We start from the raw sequence: 20,616 nt of genomic DNA on the forward strand, positions 1-20,616 counted from the left end.
TAAGCATTTTTTTTTAGCTGGTGAAGAGTTGAGCATATTGAATGCTGTTGAGATAGTTAGGACATGAATAAGCAGAACCTATGCAAAGGAAAAAAATGACATGATGTGAGTACTAAGCATTTCTTCAGAGGGAAACTAAGGAGGATGTGGTGGCAAATAAGATCATTTTATTATTGTTTAGAACTGATGAAGCATAGTAATAATTAACAGCAGACTTTTAGTCCTTTTTCTTACTGTTTTTAACATTTCTGTAAGAAGTGTACCTTTTTACTGCCTCCACCCAGAATGAACTGTTCCCCATACCTGTTACTTGATATTTTACCATATCAATTATTTTATTTTTGTTTACAGAGCTAGATTTTCATACTCCTTACAGGGTGTGTTTTGCTGGAAGTCAGGTATGAGTGTATTAAGCAACCTCCCCATCCCCACTTTCACCAACTCAAACGGAGAAGAATGTGCGTACGACTATAGAAGCAAATTCCTTAAGGTTGATTAAAAAATTATTGATAAGGAAAGCTACTGTTCTTAAATTCTGGGATTCTGACTGCATTAATACCAACTTATTCATTATAAAAGGTAGTGCCACTGAGCAAAAGCAGCTTCACTCTAAAATAAAATAAAATAAAATAAAATAAAATAAAATAACTTATCATATTGGATGAAAAATGGCAATATTTCTAAATATACCTTTGGGAGGGTGGTCTGGACCATTCAGCGCTCCCTGAATAGCAGCCTGGGCAGCAGAGTTCTGGGCCTTCAGCATTTCAATGGTTTCTCTTAGTTCTATAAGTTCAGACTCCTGTGAAACAAATAGAATTGAGAAGTTTTTTTTTTTTTTTTTTTTTTTTTTTTTAAAGATTTTATTTATTTATTCGACAGAGAGAGACAGCCAGCGAGAGAGGGAACACAAGCAGGGGGAGTGGGAGAGGAAGAAGCAGGCCCACAGCGGAAGAGCCTGATGTGGGACTCGATCCCGCAACGCCGGGATCACGCCCCGAGCCGAAGGCAGACGATTAACCGCTGTGCCACCCAGGCGCCCCCAGAATTGAGAAGTTTTAATACCTAGAGAGAAAAGTAAAATGTCCTTGTTCATAATTCACAATCACACGGGTTTCATTTTATGTAGTGCACACATCCTGGGAGATTTGGATGCCTGACTGACCTTGTCCAGTCGTATCTAACAACTTCTTATTTACCTAAATGCAAAGGAGGACTTTTTAAAAATGTCTTGGTTATTCTTTTATAAATGTGATCTGAAGAGTCTTATTCCTTTTAAAGGGTGGCACCTAAAGCTGACCAGTGCAACATAAAGCAAGATAGCACATTGCTCATTGTATACCAAACTTACTGAAGGCACCATGGTGAGGTCACAGAGTTAGCCAGCAGAATTGCACAGGTGCGTCTCATTGTGTTTATTGTAAGACGGAAGCCCTGAATTCTTGTTGAATTAATGACTTCAGACTTTGTCTCATTTATTTTGCACGTGAAGAACTGATTCTTTATGTATAAAAGCAGGAACTCATCCCTAACGCACTCCTACTAAATGTCATCTTATTAAATTCTGCTGGATCAATCGAGGTCATCTTAGACTCTGATACTTTCATCCAATAAGATTCCTGGTATGGAGACCCAATTTTACCAAGCCAAAGCAACACAGGAATTTTTTTTTTTAAGTGAATAGAAATACATGCAATCTACAGCCCTTAAATAATACTAATTTGTCCCCAAAAAAGGTAGCTTACAAATCTATTGTTATGAAACATTTATTTTCTTATCGAACTCAAGGTAACTTTAAGATGTGTCCCAATGAACATATAAATGATTTTTCACAGTTACCTAAGTGAATTGTTTTATCAGAAATGACTATGAGGAAGAATGAGGAAGAGAGGGTATGTGGCTCTCCAAAAAAGGAAGTAGAGTATTGTTTCAGCACGGGCAGTATTTCCATCAGGAGCTCAAAAACAAGGGGCATCCAGAATTCGTGGCAGTGGTGGTGACTCTAAATTAGAATTCTTGTCAGCCTCTTAGAGGGAGAATTCCTAGGGAAGGTAATTGTCGTTGATCATTTTTTCTAGCAACTTTGGCAGAAATCCAAAGAATCAGGCTCCGATTCTTCAATCCATAGCAAATAGTTTATTCCTTTCTCCATCTCCCAGAATATATGTAAAAATGTAAGATCATGACAATTGCCTTTGTAGGAAACTGCTTCAGATATAAGAATGTCTATTCAACCTTAGACACTTAAAAAAAAAACAAAAAAAACCCCAAAACGAAAAATGGGCAATGCTAATTGAAATGATAGCCAAGTTTGGAATAGATACCTAGCAAGTCCTATAACTATTTTCATTGGATATCTGACATATTTCTAATATGTTTGTGGAAAACTTCCGCTGCTCTAATACAAAATTCAGACCCAATTCATCAAAATATCTCGGTCTCTCCAAGTTATATCTATAATTTTGTCCCTTGTTCAATTAGTAATAGATAAGTTTTCCAAAATTTAATGTATTTTCCATATAAAATAAACCTCCCACTAGATAAAATGTTTAATGAAATTCATTCTGCCTCTACCAGAAAACTATTCACAAAAGGAGGTCTATAGTGCATACTTAACGAATCACATAATTTAAATAGTAATTTTACAACATATAGACTAGAATACACGTTAAATTCTAATTAAAATAAGATTTTCATCCTTGAATTTAAAATCAATAGTGCCTGTACTGTGGATTAAAAAATCTGCTGAAACATGTGGTCTTAGGTTGAAAGAAGAAAAACGGCAATGAGATCTCATACAAGTTCTAAAAAATACAGCTTAATTTTATGAGTAAGCTGACTTATTTTGATGTCTAAACTTTAATCTTTTCTAGAGCAATCTATTCACAAAACTGTTTTTAAAAAGATGAGAAGTGGAATGCTCAGGGAATATTGCTTTTTCAGAAAACTGCATTTAATATGAGATAGAAGAACAATCACTTAAAATCAAGTATCTGGTTTTTTAAGATTATTTATTTATTTATTTGAGAGAGGGAGAGAGAGGGCACAAGTGGGGGGGAGGGGCAGAGGGAGAAGCAGACTTCCTGCTGAGCAGGGAGCCCAATGCAGGGCTCAATCCCAGGACCCTGGGGATTATGACCTGAGTCAAAGGATGATGCTCAGTCCACTGAGCCACCCAGGTGTCCCTAAATTTAAGAGTCTTTAAAAAAACAAGAGATATTAGCAGGTTAGTTGTTATTCAGCATGGCACTGTAGACCCAAAGGAAGAATAACTAGGTAACAAATATGTTCATTATGTAAGTTGGGAAAATCACATGCATGAAAAAATTAGTTTCGCCAAATTCATATTAGTAGTTCTTTAGGGAAACTTTATAAGTATAAGCAAGGGCCTATAAAATATTTCAGTGTCTTTAATTAAAAAGAGAGTTAAATTTGACGCTGATAATCTGTCCAAACCTGAACTAGGTATCTCTTTGTATCTGCAAAAATTCCTTCCTTCTTTCTTATTTCAGTTAATGAGATCCATGTCACTCAAACTAGAACTATCCCTTTCACTGAGTCTTCCCATATGATTTCTCTCTTTGCTTTTAAGTATTTTTCTCACCATTAAAGGCCCTGGGGAAATGCCTCCATACACTTGAAACCTCTTATCTTCCCTTTCAGGAAAAAAGGTCCCTTCTCTGTCCTTCCAGACCATTTAATGCATTATTAGTTGTTGTAGACTTTGTCTTTTCACTAAGATTTATGATCTCGGTAAATGTTGGGATGATTTTGTTCAAATGTTCTGGTCAATGTTAAACAGGTGTTTCTCCCCTTCAAAGAATAATGTAAAGCTTCAATTTTACGTATGTTTTAACAAGAAGGTGTTTGATCACCTACGGTACCATATAAAAACATCAGGGACTTTATTATTCATTGTAAACAGAAAGTCTGGATATGGCTAAACCAGTGAAATCATTTCCCTTGACGGCAACAAAGGCAGGTTTTCCTTTCTCTCTTTTCCAGTAGTAAGTATATAAAGATTAGTAGAAGCACTTTAAAATGAAACTTGGCTGAGACATAGAAATTGTTTTTTAATAGTTTGTTTCTAGTCTTCCTTTTTTTTTCTCCTTCATAATTACAGTTGGTGGTTCACATTTATTTTTAAGCTATATTTTTCTTTTTTTAAAAAAGATTTATTTATTTATTTGAGAGAGAGAGAGCCCAAGCACGAGGGGCAGAGGGAGAGGGAGAGAGAATCCCAAGCAGACTCCCAGCTGAGCAGAGCCCCAGGTGGGGCTTGATCTCACGACACCAAGATCACAATCTCGAGATCACGACCTGAGCCGAAACCAAGAGTCAGATCCTCAACTGACTGTGCCACCCAGGTATCCCTTAAGCTATATTTTTCTAAAGTGAGTATAATGCTTAGAAATTACAGTGCTGCTTCCAAGTACAGATATGAAATCTTTTTTTTTTTTTTTTTACCATGGTGGGGAGTATGGATCAGAAATATAATTAGAAGCTAGTTCTAGAAATACCCAAATATAAAATTGTTTAATACTCTGAAATATTTTCATTTAGTCTCTTTTTTTTTGAAGGTGACCAAATAGAAGATACTTTAGTTTTGAGAATCTCTATTCAACTTTCAGAAAAAAACCCTGGAGCATGTGTATGCCATCAAGATATGGATTTAAAGCCTCTTCTAATTCAGTAGTTTCCAGTTTCTACTCTTTTCTTTATATGCCAAAGAAAAGACAGGAGCTAGGATGATTATGTACAGGATCTTGGGAATAGATGACCAGATCATACTTTGCTGATATTTTCCCACTTTTCAAAAGTGGAAACCAAACTAAAATTTCATTCACCTACAATAAGCTATTCAAGATAATGATGCCCCAAACACCTGCTGATGATATAAGATTCCAGTTTTCCATGAGAGTTTCTCGTGTAAAAGAAGGTGGATGGAGTCAATATCTTTTCTAACTGCTTTGTACATGTCTCTGGAGCTACACTAGTTATCAAGGTCAGACTTGGAATGCCTCAAAATGAGATGATCACATACTTTGTCGTAATACTAGCTTTGCTTGGTGTCCTTTCCAACCTCATTTCCTAACTTCATCTGACCTCTTTTTAAATTTCTCCTGGACACAAGCCTTGCTGAAAATCCTACAAGCCTGGTAATAAAACTCATCAACCAACTTCACCTTCTAGGCAAGACTCTTAAAAATTTTACACTAAACCTGCTTTTCTTTCCTTACACTGACGCTTAGTTAAACTTACACTATCTAGCTGTAGTTGCTTTGAACATGTCCTACTCCCCACGCCTATGTGCGTGCCTTGAAATCTTGTAAATTTTTCTATTGAAAGAACCCAACCAGCCCTGATTCTAACGAAGTGTGCTAAGTTCCCCAAATCCCAGTAGTGCAAGTAACTTGATTCCCTGAATAACATGGATTCAAATTATCCTATGCTCTAAAAGGCTAATGAACGTATTTTCTGACTCTACTGATACATTTTTTTTTAAGATTTTATTTATTTATTTGACAGAGACAGCCAGTGAGAGAGGGAACACAAGCAGGGGGAGTGGGAGAGGAAGAAGCAGGCTCCCAGCAGGGAAGCCTGATGTGGAGCTCGATCCCAGAACGCCAGGATCACGCCCTGAGCCGAAGGCAGACGCTTAACGACTGCGCCACCCAGGCGCCCCTCTAGTGATACATTTTTAAAAACTATTCTACATGACAGATATTTTAACCTGAACTGGGAAGAGTTAATGTAAAGGCCCAATTCAACAAAATTTTCAGCTAGTTCTCCATTATCTATTTCCAGAAAATTGGCTTTGAATTTTCTCAGTTTTAATTTTTAAGCTTCTATTCATCTAGTCACCAAGAAAGTAGCTTCATAGAAGTAAGAATGAGCAAACCCCAGACTTTTCAATTGGCATAAGGATCAATATCTGAGCTCTACACTTATACAAAAAGGTATTCCTCTGCTGTCTCTGACATTTTTGTTTGTTTATTTAGTTAGAGAAAGAGGCAGAGAGAAAGAGAGAGAGAGAGGGGCAGAGAGAGAATCTTAAGCAGTCTGTGGAGCTGGATGTGGGGCTCGATATCACAACCCTGAGATCCTGACCTGAGTTGAAATCAAGAGTCAGACGCTTAACCAAATGAGCCACCCAGGTGCCCCTGTGCTCTGACATTCTAACAAGACTAACCTAGTACACCTTAATATATGTTCTAATGGCCTCTGGCATGACTGCTAAAGGAAACTAATTCGAAAGTCTTCTAATTATCAGTGAGTATAGCCTTAGTAACTTTGCCGGAATTTAGCAGTTCTGAAAAATTTTAATTCATAAAAATACAGATTTGCAAAATTCTTGCTGTTTTGATGACCTGTATTACAGCCTTCTTCATCTGGCATTCTATAGGAAAATAAAGCACTGAACGATAATCTGAATGGCACTTTTTTTTTCAGTTATGACAAGGATGGTCCAAAGGTTGTACCACTCCAGATGCAGAGAAAAAAAGTTATTTTTTATCACATATAATAGATATCTCAGGCCGTTAAGTCTTAATTCTCTCAAAGAATCTTGGTGGAGAAGTGCTAATAAAGGGACAAGGACCATAAATCCAGGTAAAATTCTTAATCGGACTATGTCAGCATCATAATCTGTTAAGCCTTAGGTTAGGTATAAGGCAATACCTACAGACAATTCCACTCTCCAGCCAACAAGCAGTCACGACAATCATTTTAAGTTTTCCTACTTACAGACTTACTATTAAGTAACATGTAGCCTTCCAGTGGCTACTGAGGATGCACTGAAGCTATCAGAAAATGCTGCTGGTTTGATCTTTATTAACTAACTTTTATCATGTTAGTTAGAGTCAAAAGCCTTGGAATGGTTCCTTGTTTTCAAGGACCAGATTCCTTAGACATCTTTCTAGCCTTAGTTTCACATTTCTCTCCACATCCCTTCTTTTTCCCTTAACATCTTTAATTTCCCTCCTTGCTGCTCATGCTCATGGTGCCCCTTCTTCTATGACACGTAGCCCCCATCTTCCTGGAATTAATCTTTTTCATCTTCCTAGAGCCCAAAGGGGCTCTTCTGTGCCACCTCTACTCTGGAACCTACGTGAAGATGCAGTGGTCTCCTCTGAGTATAGGGGCTTAGGACACTATACTATTATGTTTCCAGTGGCACCCTGAGTAATTCATACATGACTTTTCTTTCCCACCAGGCTATAAGGGTATAAAAGCAGTATTCTGGCAAGACAACCAGGATTCCAGATATGGCATCTGGGAACAAGGAAAGATTTTAAGACACTATTCAAGGAAGTAGACTTGGTCTATAAGTCAAACTAAAATTTTGATATAGTTTTCAGACTATTAATGCCATATGATTGCTGAAAATCATACTTTGAAGCCAGAAGAAGCCCAAACACTTGGATTTGAATCCTAGTTTCATTTACATTTCTTAAGTATGTAGCCAAGGACATGTAAGCCTTGGCTTTTCTTGCTTCATGTGTTAGTATCCCACCTTGCTTCCCAACATCCTCACTCTCAACGTTTTCAGTGGTGCTTATCTTCACCTGAAATCCTATATTTTTATCATTAATCTGTCACCTACTAGAGTATAAATTCTATTTTATATTATAACCAGTTATATTGGGGCGCCTGGGTGGCTCAGTCGTTAAGCGTCTACCTTTGGCTCACCGGGCGTAATCCCAGTGTTCTGGGATCGAGCCCCACATCAGGCTCCTCTGCTGGGAGCCTGCTTCTTCCTCTCCCACTCCCCCTGCTTGTGTTCCCTCTCTCATTGGCTCTCTCTCTGTCAAATAAATAAATAAAATCTTTATATATATATATATATATATAAATAAAATAACCAGTTATAAACCAGGATATAAACAACGTGTGTGTGTGTGTGTATAATACATACATACATGTAGTATATGTTATGTATATATATATATATTTCACTGCTGAATTCTCAGTAGCTAGGACAGGCTCTCATACACAGTAGAAATTCAATATAACTTTGGTGAATGATTAAATGGACAAATGAGCCTTGGAACTCCAAGAACAGAGTTTCAAAACCTCTGCTCTATATGCGCTAATCTTTTTCCGGGGATTGTTGGATCACCAGAGAGCAATATACCCTTTTATCTCAGCTCCCTGAAGAAACGACTTTACTGAAATATGATTAAATGTTATGCCCTCAGCTTTCAGAGAAATGTCTATTTGAACAGCGATTTTGTCTTTTGTTATTCCATGACCCCAATTTAAGAAACTTTACAATAAATTTGTCCTTGAATTCAGTGCCAAAAAGTTTGTCTCTTCGATCTAAATTATGCTCTTCCGGTCAGAAAATGAGAACTAGACATGCCAAGCAATCTCCCTTTGTGCCTCAGCTGCCTTGACGTTCAATTCCATTCTGTGCTTTGCGGCAGTAATTACATAGGCTCAGGCATCGTGTTCTATACATTCCTCTACTTGTTTGCACTAGGTTCTATTATTGAATTGTGCCATATCATATTGCAATTAATTTTATGATTCCCAAAGCCACCTTGGAAATATGCAAGTTTTACACCTCAGATTAATAAAATAAACCACTTACTAACACTGTTGTGTGCATACGGCTTGCAATAAGACAAGCAATCACTTTATTTTCAGTTAAAAATGGCAAGGCAATTTCAGACATCATGATAGCTTCTGAGAAGATTCTGTAATTTTGGCAATGTTCCTTTATGGTTAATGTGCACACAATTATAAAATTCCGTGTATTATGCAGATGTATTTAAAAAACATTCAGGCATGATTCATAGGCATTATAAATTAACAAATGCATAGTTTTCTAATTTCTATGAGAATTTTTACTCATAAATATAAAAGAATTGAAGGAAATAGGGGATGGTAAAAAACATTAATTTTGATTTCTTAAAGATATTGAGACTTAAATACTAATCATGATTTCTAGCAATATGCCCGGCATATGGCCAATGATGAATTTGGTTTATCCTATATTTCTTTAAGTGAGAAAGGGAGAGAAATGTAAAGAAAGTTAACATTTTTTTTTTGACTATCCACTCTATGTGGCCTTAAAGAGTATCTTACTTATTCCTCAGAGTGATTCTACAAGGTAGTTATTATAAACCTGACTTTTAAAATGATGAATGTGAGGGTCAGCAAAAGAAGATTCCAAAGCTCTTAAGAGGTTCCCCGAGATTCACACTAAGCTTCCCCGGGCTCCAACATTCATATTCTTTCCCACTTGGCTGCCCTAAAAGACCTCGTCATCCTGTTTGCTGAGCTCTTAGGTTACATAGTGAAGTGGTAAACTGGACTGCCTCTCTCTCCCTCAAAAAAGATGAAGATAAAATTCCTCTGCTCAAAAGGCATTTGTCATCTCCCCTTACAGAACAGGTCTGACAAGGATGGATAGTGCTTCCATGGACAAGGGAAATCTCTGAAATAGGAGAATGAAAGAGAAGGGCGAATAAAACAGAGTTTGCTAATTACACCAAGCTATTACAGGAATATTTGATTTTCTCTTGAGTTTAATTCATCTATTCATTCAGGTTTTTTTTTTTTTAATTTAAAAAATGGTAAACTGACAAAATGGTAACATATGCCAGTTCTCTAAAGCTAATGACATACTTCACAGAACTGAAGACAAAACTGAAGCCATCTCTAAGGATAGATATAGGTACTAATTCTGAAAATAGCCAAAGCTTTTTAGATTTTGGATCTCTTTGGAAATTAGATGAAAACTGTGGACATCTGCTCATATTATGCACATATGCAGTTTTTACAAATGTTTCCATACAGTTTTAGAGACTTCATCTGTCTCTAACACCCATCCAAGGACTCAGGTTAGGGTCACCAAAATAATGGCAGAAAGGTAAGTTACTGGTCACCCCACGGAAAGTGTCCAGATTCTTTCTCGGCAACACGAATCTTTTTGATATGTTCACCTCATGAACTAAATTCTCTGTTCCCTTCTTTTTAGAATTCCTTCTCCCCCTCCATAAAACCCTTTGGGTTTATTTTAAAGTTTTTGATATAAGTTAACTTTACTTTTCAAAGACCATATCCCCAGATGCCAACTAATCCTCATTACTCCAAAAGGACACAAATCTTCATTTAGCATTCTGTATTTCTAAACTTCAGTTCAGGATCGGTGTTTCAGTCTCTTGTCCCACAGATGCTGTAATGTGAGCCCCTTACTTCGTAGAATCCTCACATCTCCTCCAGACTTTCTCCATGGGTATCTCTGCTTACAGCCATCGTCTGTATCTGGGCTTACAGACCATGTGTTTGTGAAAATTCTTGTCAGAGTGCAATTCTTGTCAACTGCATAACAAGTTGTTCCTAGAATATTCTAACTCTTCTCCTATACAACTGTTTCTCTTTCTCAACATTTGGTATTCTTTTAATAGGTCCAACCGGGAGGAAAATAATAGACTGCCTGGAAAGAATTGCATGTGTGTGTGTGTGTGTGTGTGTCCTAGTATGGATTAAACTGAATCATATGCCTTTAAAAATTAAAATCTGAAAAGAAAAACTATTATCTCTTTATTTTCCAATTTAGTATGCAATGGATCCTCTGCCGTAGTGTGTCGAAGGAGCTGTATCTCATGCATTGTTTAAACATCCTATGCACTAGCTGTCTTATTTCAAGCCCCCATGGTAATTCTTGGACATACCTTCTGTTCTGCTGTCATGGTTAAACTTTGCAGTCGGCCAGTCATATTCCCTAAACTCTTTTCAAAAGCTGCTACGAGGTGAGCCTGTGAACAAAAATGGAAGGAACACATTTTAAATGTCAGAACATTATATGGATGGATGAAAACTCTTGATTTTATCAAATGCTGAATTTCAGGTATTCTAACTCTTTAAATACTATGACCATCATGGTTAGCTTTCCATGATGACTCTCTTTTAATGTAAATCTTTGTTTATGTCATTTCTAAATTTCAGTTTAAATTCAGCGTTTCTCTCTTGACATTTAATGTGAGTTCAACTTCTGAAAAGGGATGGTATTTTGCAAATAATAACACCTTCTGACTTGCATATCACAGAGGATTTGACACCCAAAATACTGAAGAAAGTTCTGAGTTGCCAAGTTTTTAGACTTAAAGCTCAAGAGGAGGTCACTGCCATAGTCAGTGGACAAATGTTTCTCATTTTTCTACCTGCATGATGACCTTTGGAGATATTGTTAGTTCCTTCATTGTAAGGATACTCTCCTTCAAGTGTCAGACATTTGCTGACAGCTAACACATTATCTTTCCTCTTTTCTGCATACAAAGGATGGAATCAGAAAGAGTTGTCTTCACTTTCCAAACTCCTTTCAATAAAAGGGCTTTTATTTCTACTTTATTCCCTTCAACTAAGAAAGTTCAGGGAGGCCAGCTAGAAATAATACTCAGTCATATTTTGTTTAAGTTTTCATAGCTTTCTGGTTTTGTTTTAAATCTCAGGGAATTACACATATTGCAGTATAAAGCCCTAATTCTTATGATTAAGAAGTATTTGACAATCTTACAGCTCTAAAAGAGGCCAGTTTCTGTTGGCATGCCATCATCCAATAGCTTCGCCCACAGAATAGTAAGCATGGGGAGGTGCTCCAATCTCTCATTGCTGCTTGAGGAGAACTACCGGTGTGTTATCTTAAACCGATTGAATTTTAGTGTGCCCTTCCAAAGATACAATGATAGAACATTTTACAACCTACATCTCTAATAAATTATGTGTGTGGGGGGGAATTTGGCAATCCTTGGCAAAAGATTAATTTTTTGAGAGAAGGGAGTAAAAGGACTTATTAAAATACATCACCTTGTAACTCTAGCAGAGCTGAAAGGCTGAGGTAACTATTATCAGACGGATGGCAGGAGTCCAAAGAATTAGGGCACTGGAAATTTATTCCATTATTTGTAACAGCTAGAAGTTTATTCCACTAGTGATAACAGTGAGTTTATTCCATTATCGGTAGCAGCCAGAATGTACAAGTCCATTTCATTAGTATCACAATATAAAGGTGTCTTTGTTCCTAGCTCTGAGCCTACCTTGTGCTCCCTTTCTTTTCCCGACACAACAATGTAAAGATAATTCGTGGAGAATACCTCTATTAATCTTCAGTCCACCAGTACAAATCTTTATTATTTTTCCACTCTCTCTTGCCTCCATCTCCCTCCCCCACCAACTCTCTCTCTCTCTCTCTCTCTCTCTCTCTCTCTCACACACACACACACACACACACACACACACAGAGAGACACACGCAACCTTGAGAATTATACTCCAAGGTTAGTTAGCAGATTTAATAGGATAAATAACACTCTAAAAAAAGAGGAATAGTATCTGGTAGTTTAAAATGTTTCTAACGACAAGGAATATCCTTGCATCGGACTTAATATATCAGAAATACGCATAAGGTTATGTTCTATTTTCTCTCATATGTAACCTTTTTTATTGTAAAAAAAATCTTAAGTGAACAAAACCACATTAACCGTATTAAAAGTGAACAAAATGCAGATGCATAGCTCACTGGTTTCTCATGTAGCGAACATTCATACACTCACCAACCAAGTCAAGAAATAGGACAACTGAAGATCCTAGAAGTTCTCCCTTACCTTTCTCCTATTACTGTCTCCTCTCCCTTCCCCAAAGATAACCACTAATATTGTAACATTTATGATAATTATTTTCTAGCTTCTCTTTATAGTTACACTCCTAAGCTCGCATCCCTAAACACTAAGGTTTACTTTGTCTATTTTTTAAAACTATCAGAGTAGAATCATATGGCACAACTTTTTCGTGACTGTTTTCTTTTTCTTAATGTTATATTTCTGAGATTCAAACGTGTGGTGTGTCGCAGGAGTTGGGTTTTGCTGGAATGCCCTGCTCTATGATTTATAATATATTTGCCCAGGACTGACCAATTGTGCTGACTGCAGTTTAGGTTCTTATCAATAATCCTGCATTGACTATGCAATGGGTTACTAAATCCTAAAGTAAAATTACTCATTTTCTTTTAGAATAGTGAAAATTCTGGCTGGAAACCACTGTTAATATATATTAAAAGTAATGCAAGATTCTAGTCAATATTGCAATTTTAATTCTCCCAAACAACTGTAAGGCTTAATTGTCAGATATATAAACTTGAACGTATACACTTGGAAGAAAATTTTACTTTACCTTCTATGCATATTTTCTCAGTTAAACAGGAGTTAAAATTTGACAAAGAAAGTAGGAATGTGAATATGCTGAATAAATATACTGCCTGTATTTTGTAGCTATTAGTTAATACAAAATGTTCACTATGAGAACGTCAGTTCTCAATCTTTGGAACATTGCTGTTCATTAATTATTCATAAGAAAATGTATAACTGGTTACCAAAGAACGTTCTGAGTCACATTGTTCTCCATGAAAAATATGTTAGAAGTATGTTAGTGAAATACTTCTTTAAATTTATGTGGCCTTGGCTTAGATTATCAGATTAACTTTGTTACTTTGAAGGTAATACAAGGTTAAATTTCTCACCAATTGGATTAATGGAAAGGGAGTCTAAGAAACCAATAACAGAAACCATTCCTACCAGTGATGATCTTTGTCATCTCAACGGAGAGAAAATGGAAAGTAAAACCAATTGAGTATAGGACAATAGATCTTGTCTGAAAAACAATAAAATGATGACTTTTTTACAATTGTGGATTTTTAGGGGGACTACTGATCATGGTTTACTTGGTTCTGACTTTTCTCTTAGCAGCTGCAAAATTTTCAAGCCAAAATAAAATTGTATCAATATGATAATGAATACTTCCTGACTTGTGTTAGGTGAAGTTTGTCAAGGAAATAAAATAGACACAGCTGAATAATAGTTAAGGGAAGGTATTTCTAGTACATATTGTCTCTAGTTTTAGAATCCTATAATATAATCTGAATAGAATCTGAATCTTTACATAAAATGAATTATTGTGCTGCTAAACAGTAACATGAAAGATTATGAAAAATGCCTACACTGTATTCGTTCACCCAGAATTTAGTGACAGTCCATCAACCAAAAAAAAAAAAAAAAAAAAAAAACCCATAGATTTATATGGAGATGTATATATATGTGACTTTACATTTGAAAATCAATAGACGAACTGAAAATGATTCTGAAATCATAAATAAGCTTTCACATTTCTTTTACACATTATAAAATTGTTCCTTCAGTGTTTGTCATGGTTAATATGTGCAAAATTGTTTTCTGTGAAAGGAGATGCAGAAAAGTAAGAATAACTGCCAGAATACATAAAAATATTAAATGGAGCAAAAAACTAGGACACAGTCCTAAACAAAATAACACCCCAGAGATTTTTGGCTAAAAGACTTATGTGCTGAAAGGCAAAAAAAAAAAAAAAAAAAAAAAAAAAAAAAGTACCCTTTGTTTTGTGACATTTTCATTCAGCAGTATCTTTGAAAAATGGAAATAATAACTAGTCTTAGTACCCATTTCTAAATATGTAAGAGCTGAGATTCGTAAAGAAAATATATTAGAACACAGACAAGTGCTCCCCACCTGACTCAGCTGTAGGAAGCTGTAGGGGTGAGAGGCCAGAGGGCACCTGGCTGACTGTCTGATATGACCATGCATTGGCAGATGCTTGCTTGGGGAGGCTCCTCTTTTCTTCCTGTTCATGGGTGGAGTACTGATCAGGGAAGGCTGGACAGCCGTATCTACCAACATACCTTCCTTTCTAAAGACATCCTAGGAGAAAGTGCTTTGCAGAGAGTCCACCCAGGGCTTTCTGTAGCTCTGATCAGTGACTTTCACAAATGGATGGGAAGACTCTGCACATTCTACTGAGTGGAGATTTACTCCGCCAGTCAAATGAGAACTGAGTTGGCTGGGCACCTTTCTAACTAACCACTGTTTCTTTCTTTCTCTCTTTTTTTTAAAGATTTATTTATTTATTACAGAAAGAGAGAGAAAGAGAAAGCTGGGGGAGGGGCAGAGGAAGAGGGAAAGAGAGAATCTCAAGCAGACTCTGCACTGAGTACAGAGCCCAACACAGGGCTCGATCTCATGACCCTGAGATCATGACCTGAGCCAAAACCAAGAATTGGACACTGACTGCCCCACCCAGACACCCCCCCCAACTGCTCCTTTTAACAAAGTGGGAAAAAAGCATTTTAGTAGGGAAGCAGATAAATCTCAAATTAAAAAATTAAAACATGGATTATTGTGTGGACTCTATGTAAATACAATTATGCCAGGCCCAAACACAGATCAATTGACAGATCTATTACAAAAACAAAAAAACCAAACAAACCCAAACTAAGGAAAATCATTTTAGTCCTGATAGGATTAAAATATTGAGTAAACAATGAATATCTAGACACTTAAATGATTAGTAAATTTAAAAAAGTAACAGTTAGTGATATTTTCTACAGAACCAAACCCATTGTACTTCATCCACATAAAAATCATGGCTCGGGGCACCTTGGTGGCTCAGTCAGTTAAGCGTCTGCCTTCAGCTCAGGTCATGATCTCACGGTCCTGGAATTGAGCCCCATGTCGGGTTCCCTGCTCGTCGGGAAGCTTGTTTCTCCCTCTCCCTCTGCCTGCCACTTCCCCTGCTTGTGCTGTCTCTCTCTCTCTCTCTCTCAAATAAATAATAAAATCTTTTTTTAAAAAAATCATGGCTCTTTTACTTCTTCACTTCTATACAACAATGCTCATTGTAGTGATCTTATTTAACCAAAAGGTCAAAGGTTTACTTTTGGTCTAAATGAACTAAAAAAATACAAGTTTTATCTCTACTTCCAAAAAGGATTACAAGGTTAAAAATGACTTTTGACTTATATTAAAGAGCTCTGTACAGATATAATTTTATTCAGTCTCATGATTAATTTAATTTCTGTACATTCAATTTACAATATATGTATATATTACACACATCAACATATATTAACAAATATCTGAATTTGTTAATTTCAATATCTGAACATATTCTCTGAATGAAACTTAAGTGCAGTATTTTTTAGAGCTAAGAAAAAATAAAATATTAACTAAAAAATCCTTTGATGACTCATACACTCTGTGGGCTCTAAAATGACATTATAAACCGATTGTTAGAGTAAGTTCAAGATGATTTGCACTTAATAGGTAACTTATGAGTAATTCAAATTTCTAAATGTATAAAGGAGATTATATGTTTAAAAATACAAATTGACATAGATATACAAGACTGCTGGATACTAATCCATGATAGAGATAGATCACGGTTTGTTTTATACAATGACCTATGAAGGGATATTCTGGCTATTTGCAAAGTTTTAAAAGATAAAGTTGCTATGTACAATTTTTTGTGTGGCTCTTAGGTAATTTCAGAAGACTTATAAAATGCATTATGAATTTAAAAAAAAAAGCACGCAAAATAGGACATAATTTAAGCTCCCATCTGAGTGCAAAAAGCACTACTAAGGATAACACAGATGTGGCTAGGGGAAGCTAGAGACATTTGGGCATTTTCTCTAAGACCAGCACTTTTTAAACAAAATCATCTATTTGACACTACTTCCTCTAATTCTGTATTCATTCCTTTTTTTCATTATTGTTCCTTGAGGAGACCTTACAAATGCTTTTTTCCTAATAGCCCCCTTCCTCCATGACATTTTAATACCATAGATATGCTGGATACCTGTTGAAGTACTTTATGTATAACTGTGCTTTAGGCGTAAAAAGAGTAAGTTTATTCACCACAGAAAACAATTTTTACCCTCTGGTGGTCATATCAAAGCTCAGCTGAAAATACATGAGCCGAAGTCATGAAAACACATCAGTGAAAAATCAATGAAATGATTGGAGCAGAAGTGGTAGGTAGCCAATGGCTGACACCTTTAAAAAAATTTTTGCTCCCTTTCCAAACAATAGCACAGCGTCAAATTTCAGGACTGCTTCCTTATGGTAAAATTTGGTTGCTCCTCTGTATGTGTGTGTGCGTGTGCGTGTGCGTGTGTGTGTATACAAGCCTTTGCAAGTGTGTTTTGTATATATGTATTCATGGGTATAAAAAAGATCAACATTGAAAGGAAATACAAGGAACCAATAATCGAACATTACACAGCCATAAAGAAGGATGAGATTGTGCCTTTTGAGACAACATAGATGGACCTTGAGGTATTATGCTAAGTGAAATAAAAATAAGAGAAAAGAGAAAGACAAATGGCATATGATTCCGCTCATAAATGAAATCGGAAAAAATGAACAAACAAAAAGTGGAACCAGAACTATAAATACAGAAAACAAATTGATGGGGGCCAGAGGGGAAGGGGATAGGGAGTTGGGCAAATAGGTAAAGGGGAGAGGGAGACACAGGCCTCCAGTTACAGAACGAGTAAGTCACAGGAATGAAAAACAGAGCATAAGGAATACAGTCGATGATACTGTGATAGTGATGTAATGGAACAGATGGTAGCAACTCTTGCGGTGACCGTAACATAATGTATAAATTTGTCAAATCACTCAGCTGCACACCTGGAACTAATGTCACATTGTGTGTCAACTATCCTCCCCTAATCCCCCCAAAAAAGAAACCAACAGCCATATTTAGGAAGGGTGTCTGAGAGAAAAACAAATACACATTTTTTCTTATTATACACTTTTTTTAAGTTTCAGTTTTCCTTTTTAATATGATACGCATGTAATGCTTTTTAAATGGTAATAGTCTAAAAAATACTGTGTAAAAGCCCAAATTCCATAATGTATAGCAGGTGTTTATTATCCTAATATCTGAATTTATCAACCTGTCCATGCAAGAGACATTTACACAATAAAGAAAATCCTGACCAATCATTAAAGACATTTGTAAATATCTTGATAATCCAATGCATAGGGTCTGTCACTGACCCTTCCTCATTGCAGATATATACAACTCAGTGTGTTTTTGGCATTTACATTGTCATATGTCCTCTGAGTACAGATTTAGGGACCTAGACAGTGTTTTATACTATTATTTATCTAGACTATAGTATACAATCTAGAGTTGCTTCTGAACTATTTCTTTAACATCTATTCTTAGACATGAAATATAGCTAAAATAATTCTGTTCTCTTCTAGTATTGCCTAAATTTTTTCTAAAACCTGCTATTATTTTTAACAATCCCCAACAACATCTATAAAAATAAATACAGACAATTTCAAATTAATTTGATTCTCCCAAAGTTGAAAAGATAAAATACATTCAAATACAGTGCTAAAATGAATCCATGGTGAGTGAAACGACTTACTTACATGCTGTGGAAGTTATATTACACAATAATTTTTTATCCTTAAAATCTCTCTTAATCAAGTCATACCCTGTGGGTCTACACCTGCTCTCTCTTGCTATGTCCTGCTTTGGCCAGGACATAGAAAACCTCCATGGAGAGCAGGGGTTGGTGAGGCAGACGAGGGGCCCAGAGCTACACGGTCCAAGTGAACAACTTAACGTTGGATGAAGGTGGCAGGACATATGGCAAAACAGCAGAAGCATCCTTTCCCCTCAGCGGTGCTCCTAACACTACCGTTCCTGAGGGCCAGGACAATGCCATATGTTCCCCTGCAGTATTCCGCACCTATTCTGAGGCACTCCCTGGCACACTGAAAGATGGTCAATAATGTTAATATTATTGATGGTCTTCACTAACATCATTTTTGCCACTCTCAGCTGGTCAAACTGGTGTGAGAAGAGGCTGCCAAGGTTTTTAAGAGAACTGTCTCTTGCTTACAATATAGCTTGGATACCCAAATTTAGACCTAAGTTAATTTTTTTTTAGAATTAATTGGATGCTTAACTAATTGCCCAGTAAATTGTGCTGAAGAAAGCAGGGCGCACAGAATTTTTTATCTTCCAAAGTTAATCACTATCAACCGCCAACCGTATTGAGGCTTGGAAAAAAAAATCTATGGAGAGCAATAAAAATAAGCCATAAGAAAAGAAATAACCCTTGAAACCGTTACTGTTTCCAACCTTAGAAGAAACAAAAAGGCCTTTTAACCACATCCATTAGGGTTTACATTTTATTACTCGGTATGCAGGAAAGGTTACCTTTATATGAGTGACTGAAGACTATTTTTGGATTTAGAGTTTGTACATCTGTCACCAAAATTATCCCATTTACTACATACTAATCTGTTTCGATATATCAAAAAATAATCAAAAGTGACTTACATTTGCAGAAAGTTGAGATGTGAGGGTCGCAACTTTTTCTTGTGACGCAACCAACTCTCGTCGCAGTTTGTGGATTTGCTGAGTGTAATTTAAAAAAGTCAATTCAATACACTAGTAGATTTTTACTTAAAACTAAGAATTCAATCCAAGAAAGCAAATATATATCTCGCTCATGCAACCCCTTAATTAGTGTATCAGCACCAATTCCTGAAAAATCAAAGAAATGTGAACACTAGCTATATAGTCACTGTCAAATGCCACGTGTAAGGAGAGGTAAGAGACTATGTTCAAGGTTAGGACTCAAATTTGCAAATTAAAGGATGCCTGCTTGCTCAATCGCCTGTCTGCCTGACCCAGGAATCAGTTTACTTTCTCTATTGATTCTTCTAGCTCAGGGAATTTGTGATAATAACACTCAGGCAGTAAAATCTTTTCTCCTTAAAAATTAAATATACATGTAGACATTTTTCCTCGGTCTTCTTTTAGCAAAAAGTACTGAATGTTCTAGCATGGCGTTTAGCATGGAGCTTGAGCAAAAAATACTCAGTTTTTTGAGTGTGCTTATTTTATTTTTCTGTAGTTTGGCAACTTCTCAGAAGCTATAGAATATCCTGTAGTCACTGAAAGTTGGCCCTAATTCCACATATATTGAGTCCATATTTGAAAACAATTTTCTTAGCTGGAGTTTCAATGGCTAACACTCCCTTCCCAAACTTCCCTTCCCAATCTTTATTATAAGGCCTTTTATTTATTGAGTTACTATTAGTTAAGAGTAGAAATGCTTTACAGATTATCTACAATTTAAAAGTAAGGGGGAAAATCAGTAATACTGTATAAATAATTAGATAAGCGAACAAGATAAATATACTAGATGTCTTCCTCTTTAGCTAAGATCACACTGTAATAAAATTGAACCAGAAAAAGAGAATATTTCATATCACATTTGAGTTGTTAATATAAGCACTTTCTGCAGTTTAATCTGCATGTCTCATGTTGCTAAGACACATAAACACTGATTAATAAGAGTAAAACATCTACAACCATCTGAGACTAAGTCTACAAGTAGACTTCTGGTCTCAAGGGATCTTAGTTACTTAGATGTCAAACATTCTACTCTAATTCTTCTCATTTCTTCAAAAAGAAGTCTTCTATTGTTGTGGTTGGACTTTTGGAATACTGTCTCAGTTTGAAAGAGCATTCTTGACACAGTTCATTAACTGTCTTTTTCCCCCTCTTTTGTGGAAAAGAAATGGTAGCCAACATTAAGAAACTCAGAAAAAGTTGTAAGCTTTAAGCTGGAAGCAGAGACAGTGGAAACATTTATATAATTTCAGCAAATGTGATTCCCTTTCACTCATTTTTTTAAAAAAGAGATACAGTAGCCCCAAATAGGACTTGACGTGCATTTAAATGATGACCACAGATGGTCCCAGAA

The 20,616-nt window shown here is 36.2% G+C and overlaps 1 protein-coding gene across 3 annotated transcripts in view; it reads right to left on the reverse strand.

Annotated features, from left to right (window-relative positions):
• The window catches only part of NAV3 (neuron navigator 3), a 341,643-nt gene that overhangs the window by 46,030 nt on the left and 274,997 nt on the right, over window positions 1–20,616 (reverse strand). For all 3 annotated transcript variants that reach the window (XM_044384570.3, XM_026499977.4, XM_044384571.3), the window contains exons 22-24: window positions 19,182–19,259; window positions 10,686–10,769; window positions 691–802 (exon numbers count right to left, since the gene is read on the reverse strand). In XM_044384570.3, coding sequence (XP_044240505.2) covers window positions 691–802; window positions 10,686–10,769; window positions 19,182–19,259 — 274 coding nt within the window. The remainder of the gene's footprint in view (window positions 1–690; window positions 803–10,685; window positions 10,770–19,181; window positions 19,260–20,616) is intronic.

The sequence above is a fragment of the Ursus arctos genome, unplaced genomic scaffold (assembly GCF_023065955.2).
Source record: "Ursus arctos isolate Adak ecotype North America unplaced genomic scaffold, UrsArc2.0 scaffold_21, whole genome shotgun sequence".
Classification (NCBI taxonomy): Eukaryota; Metazoa; Chordata; class Mammalia; order Carnivora; family Ursidae; genus Ursus; species Ursus arctos.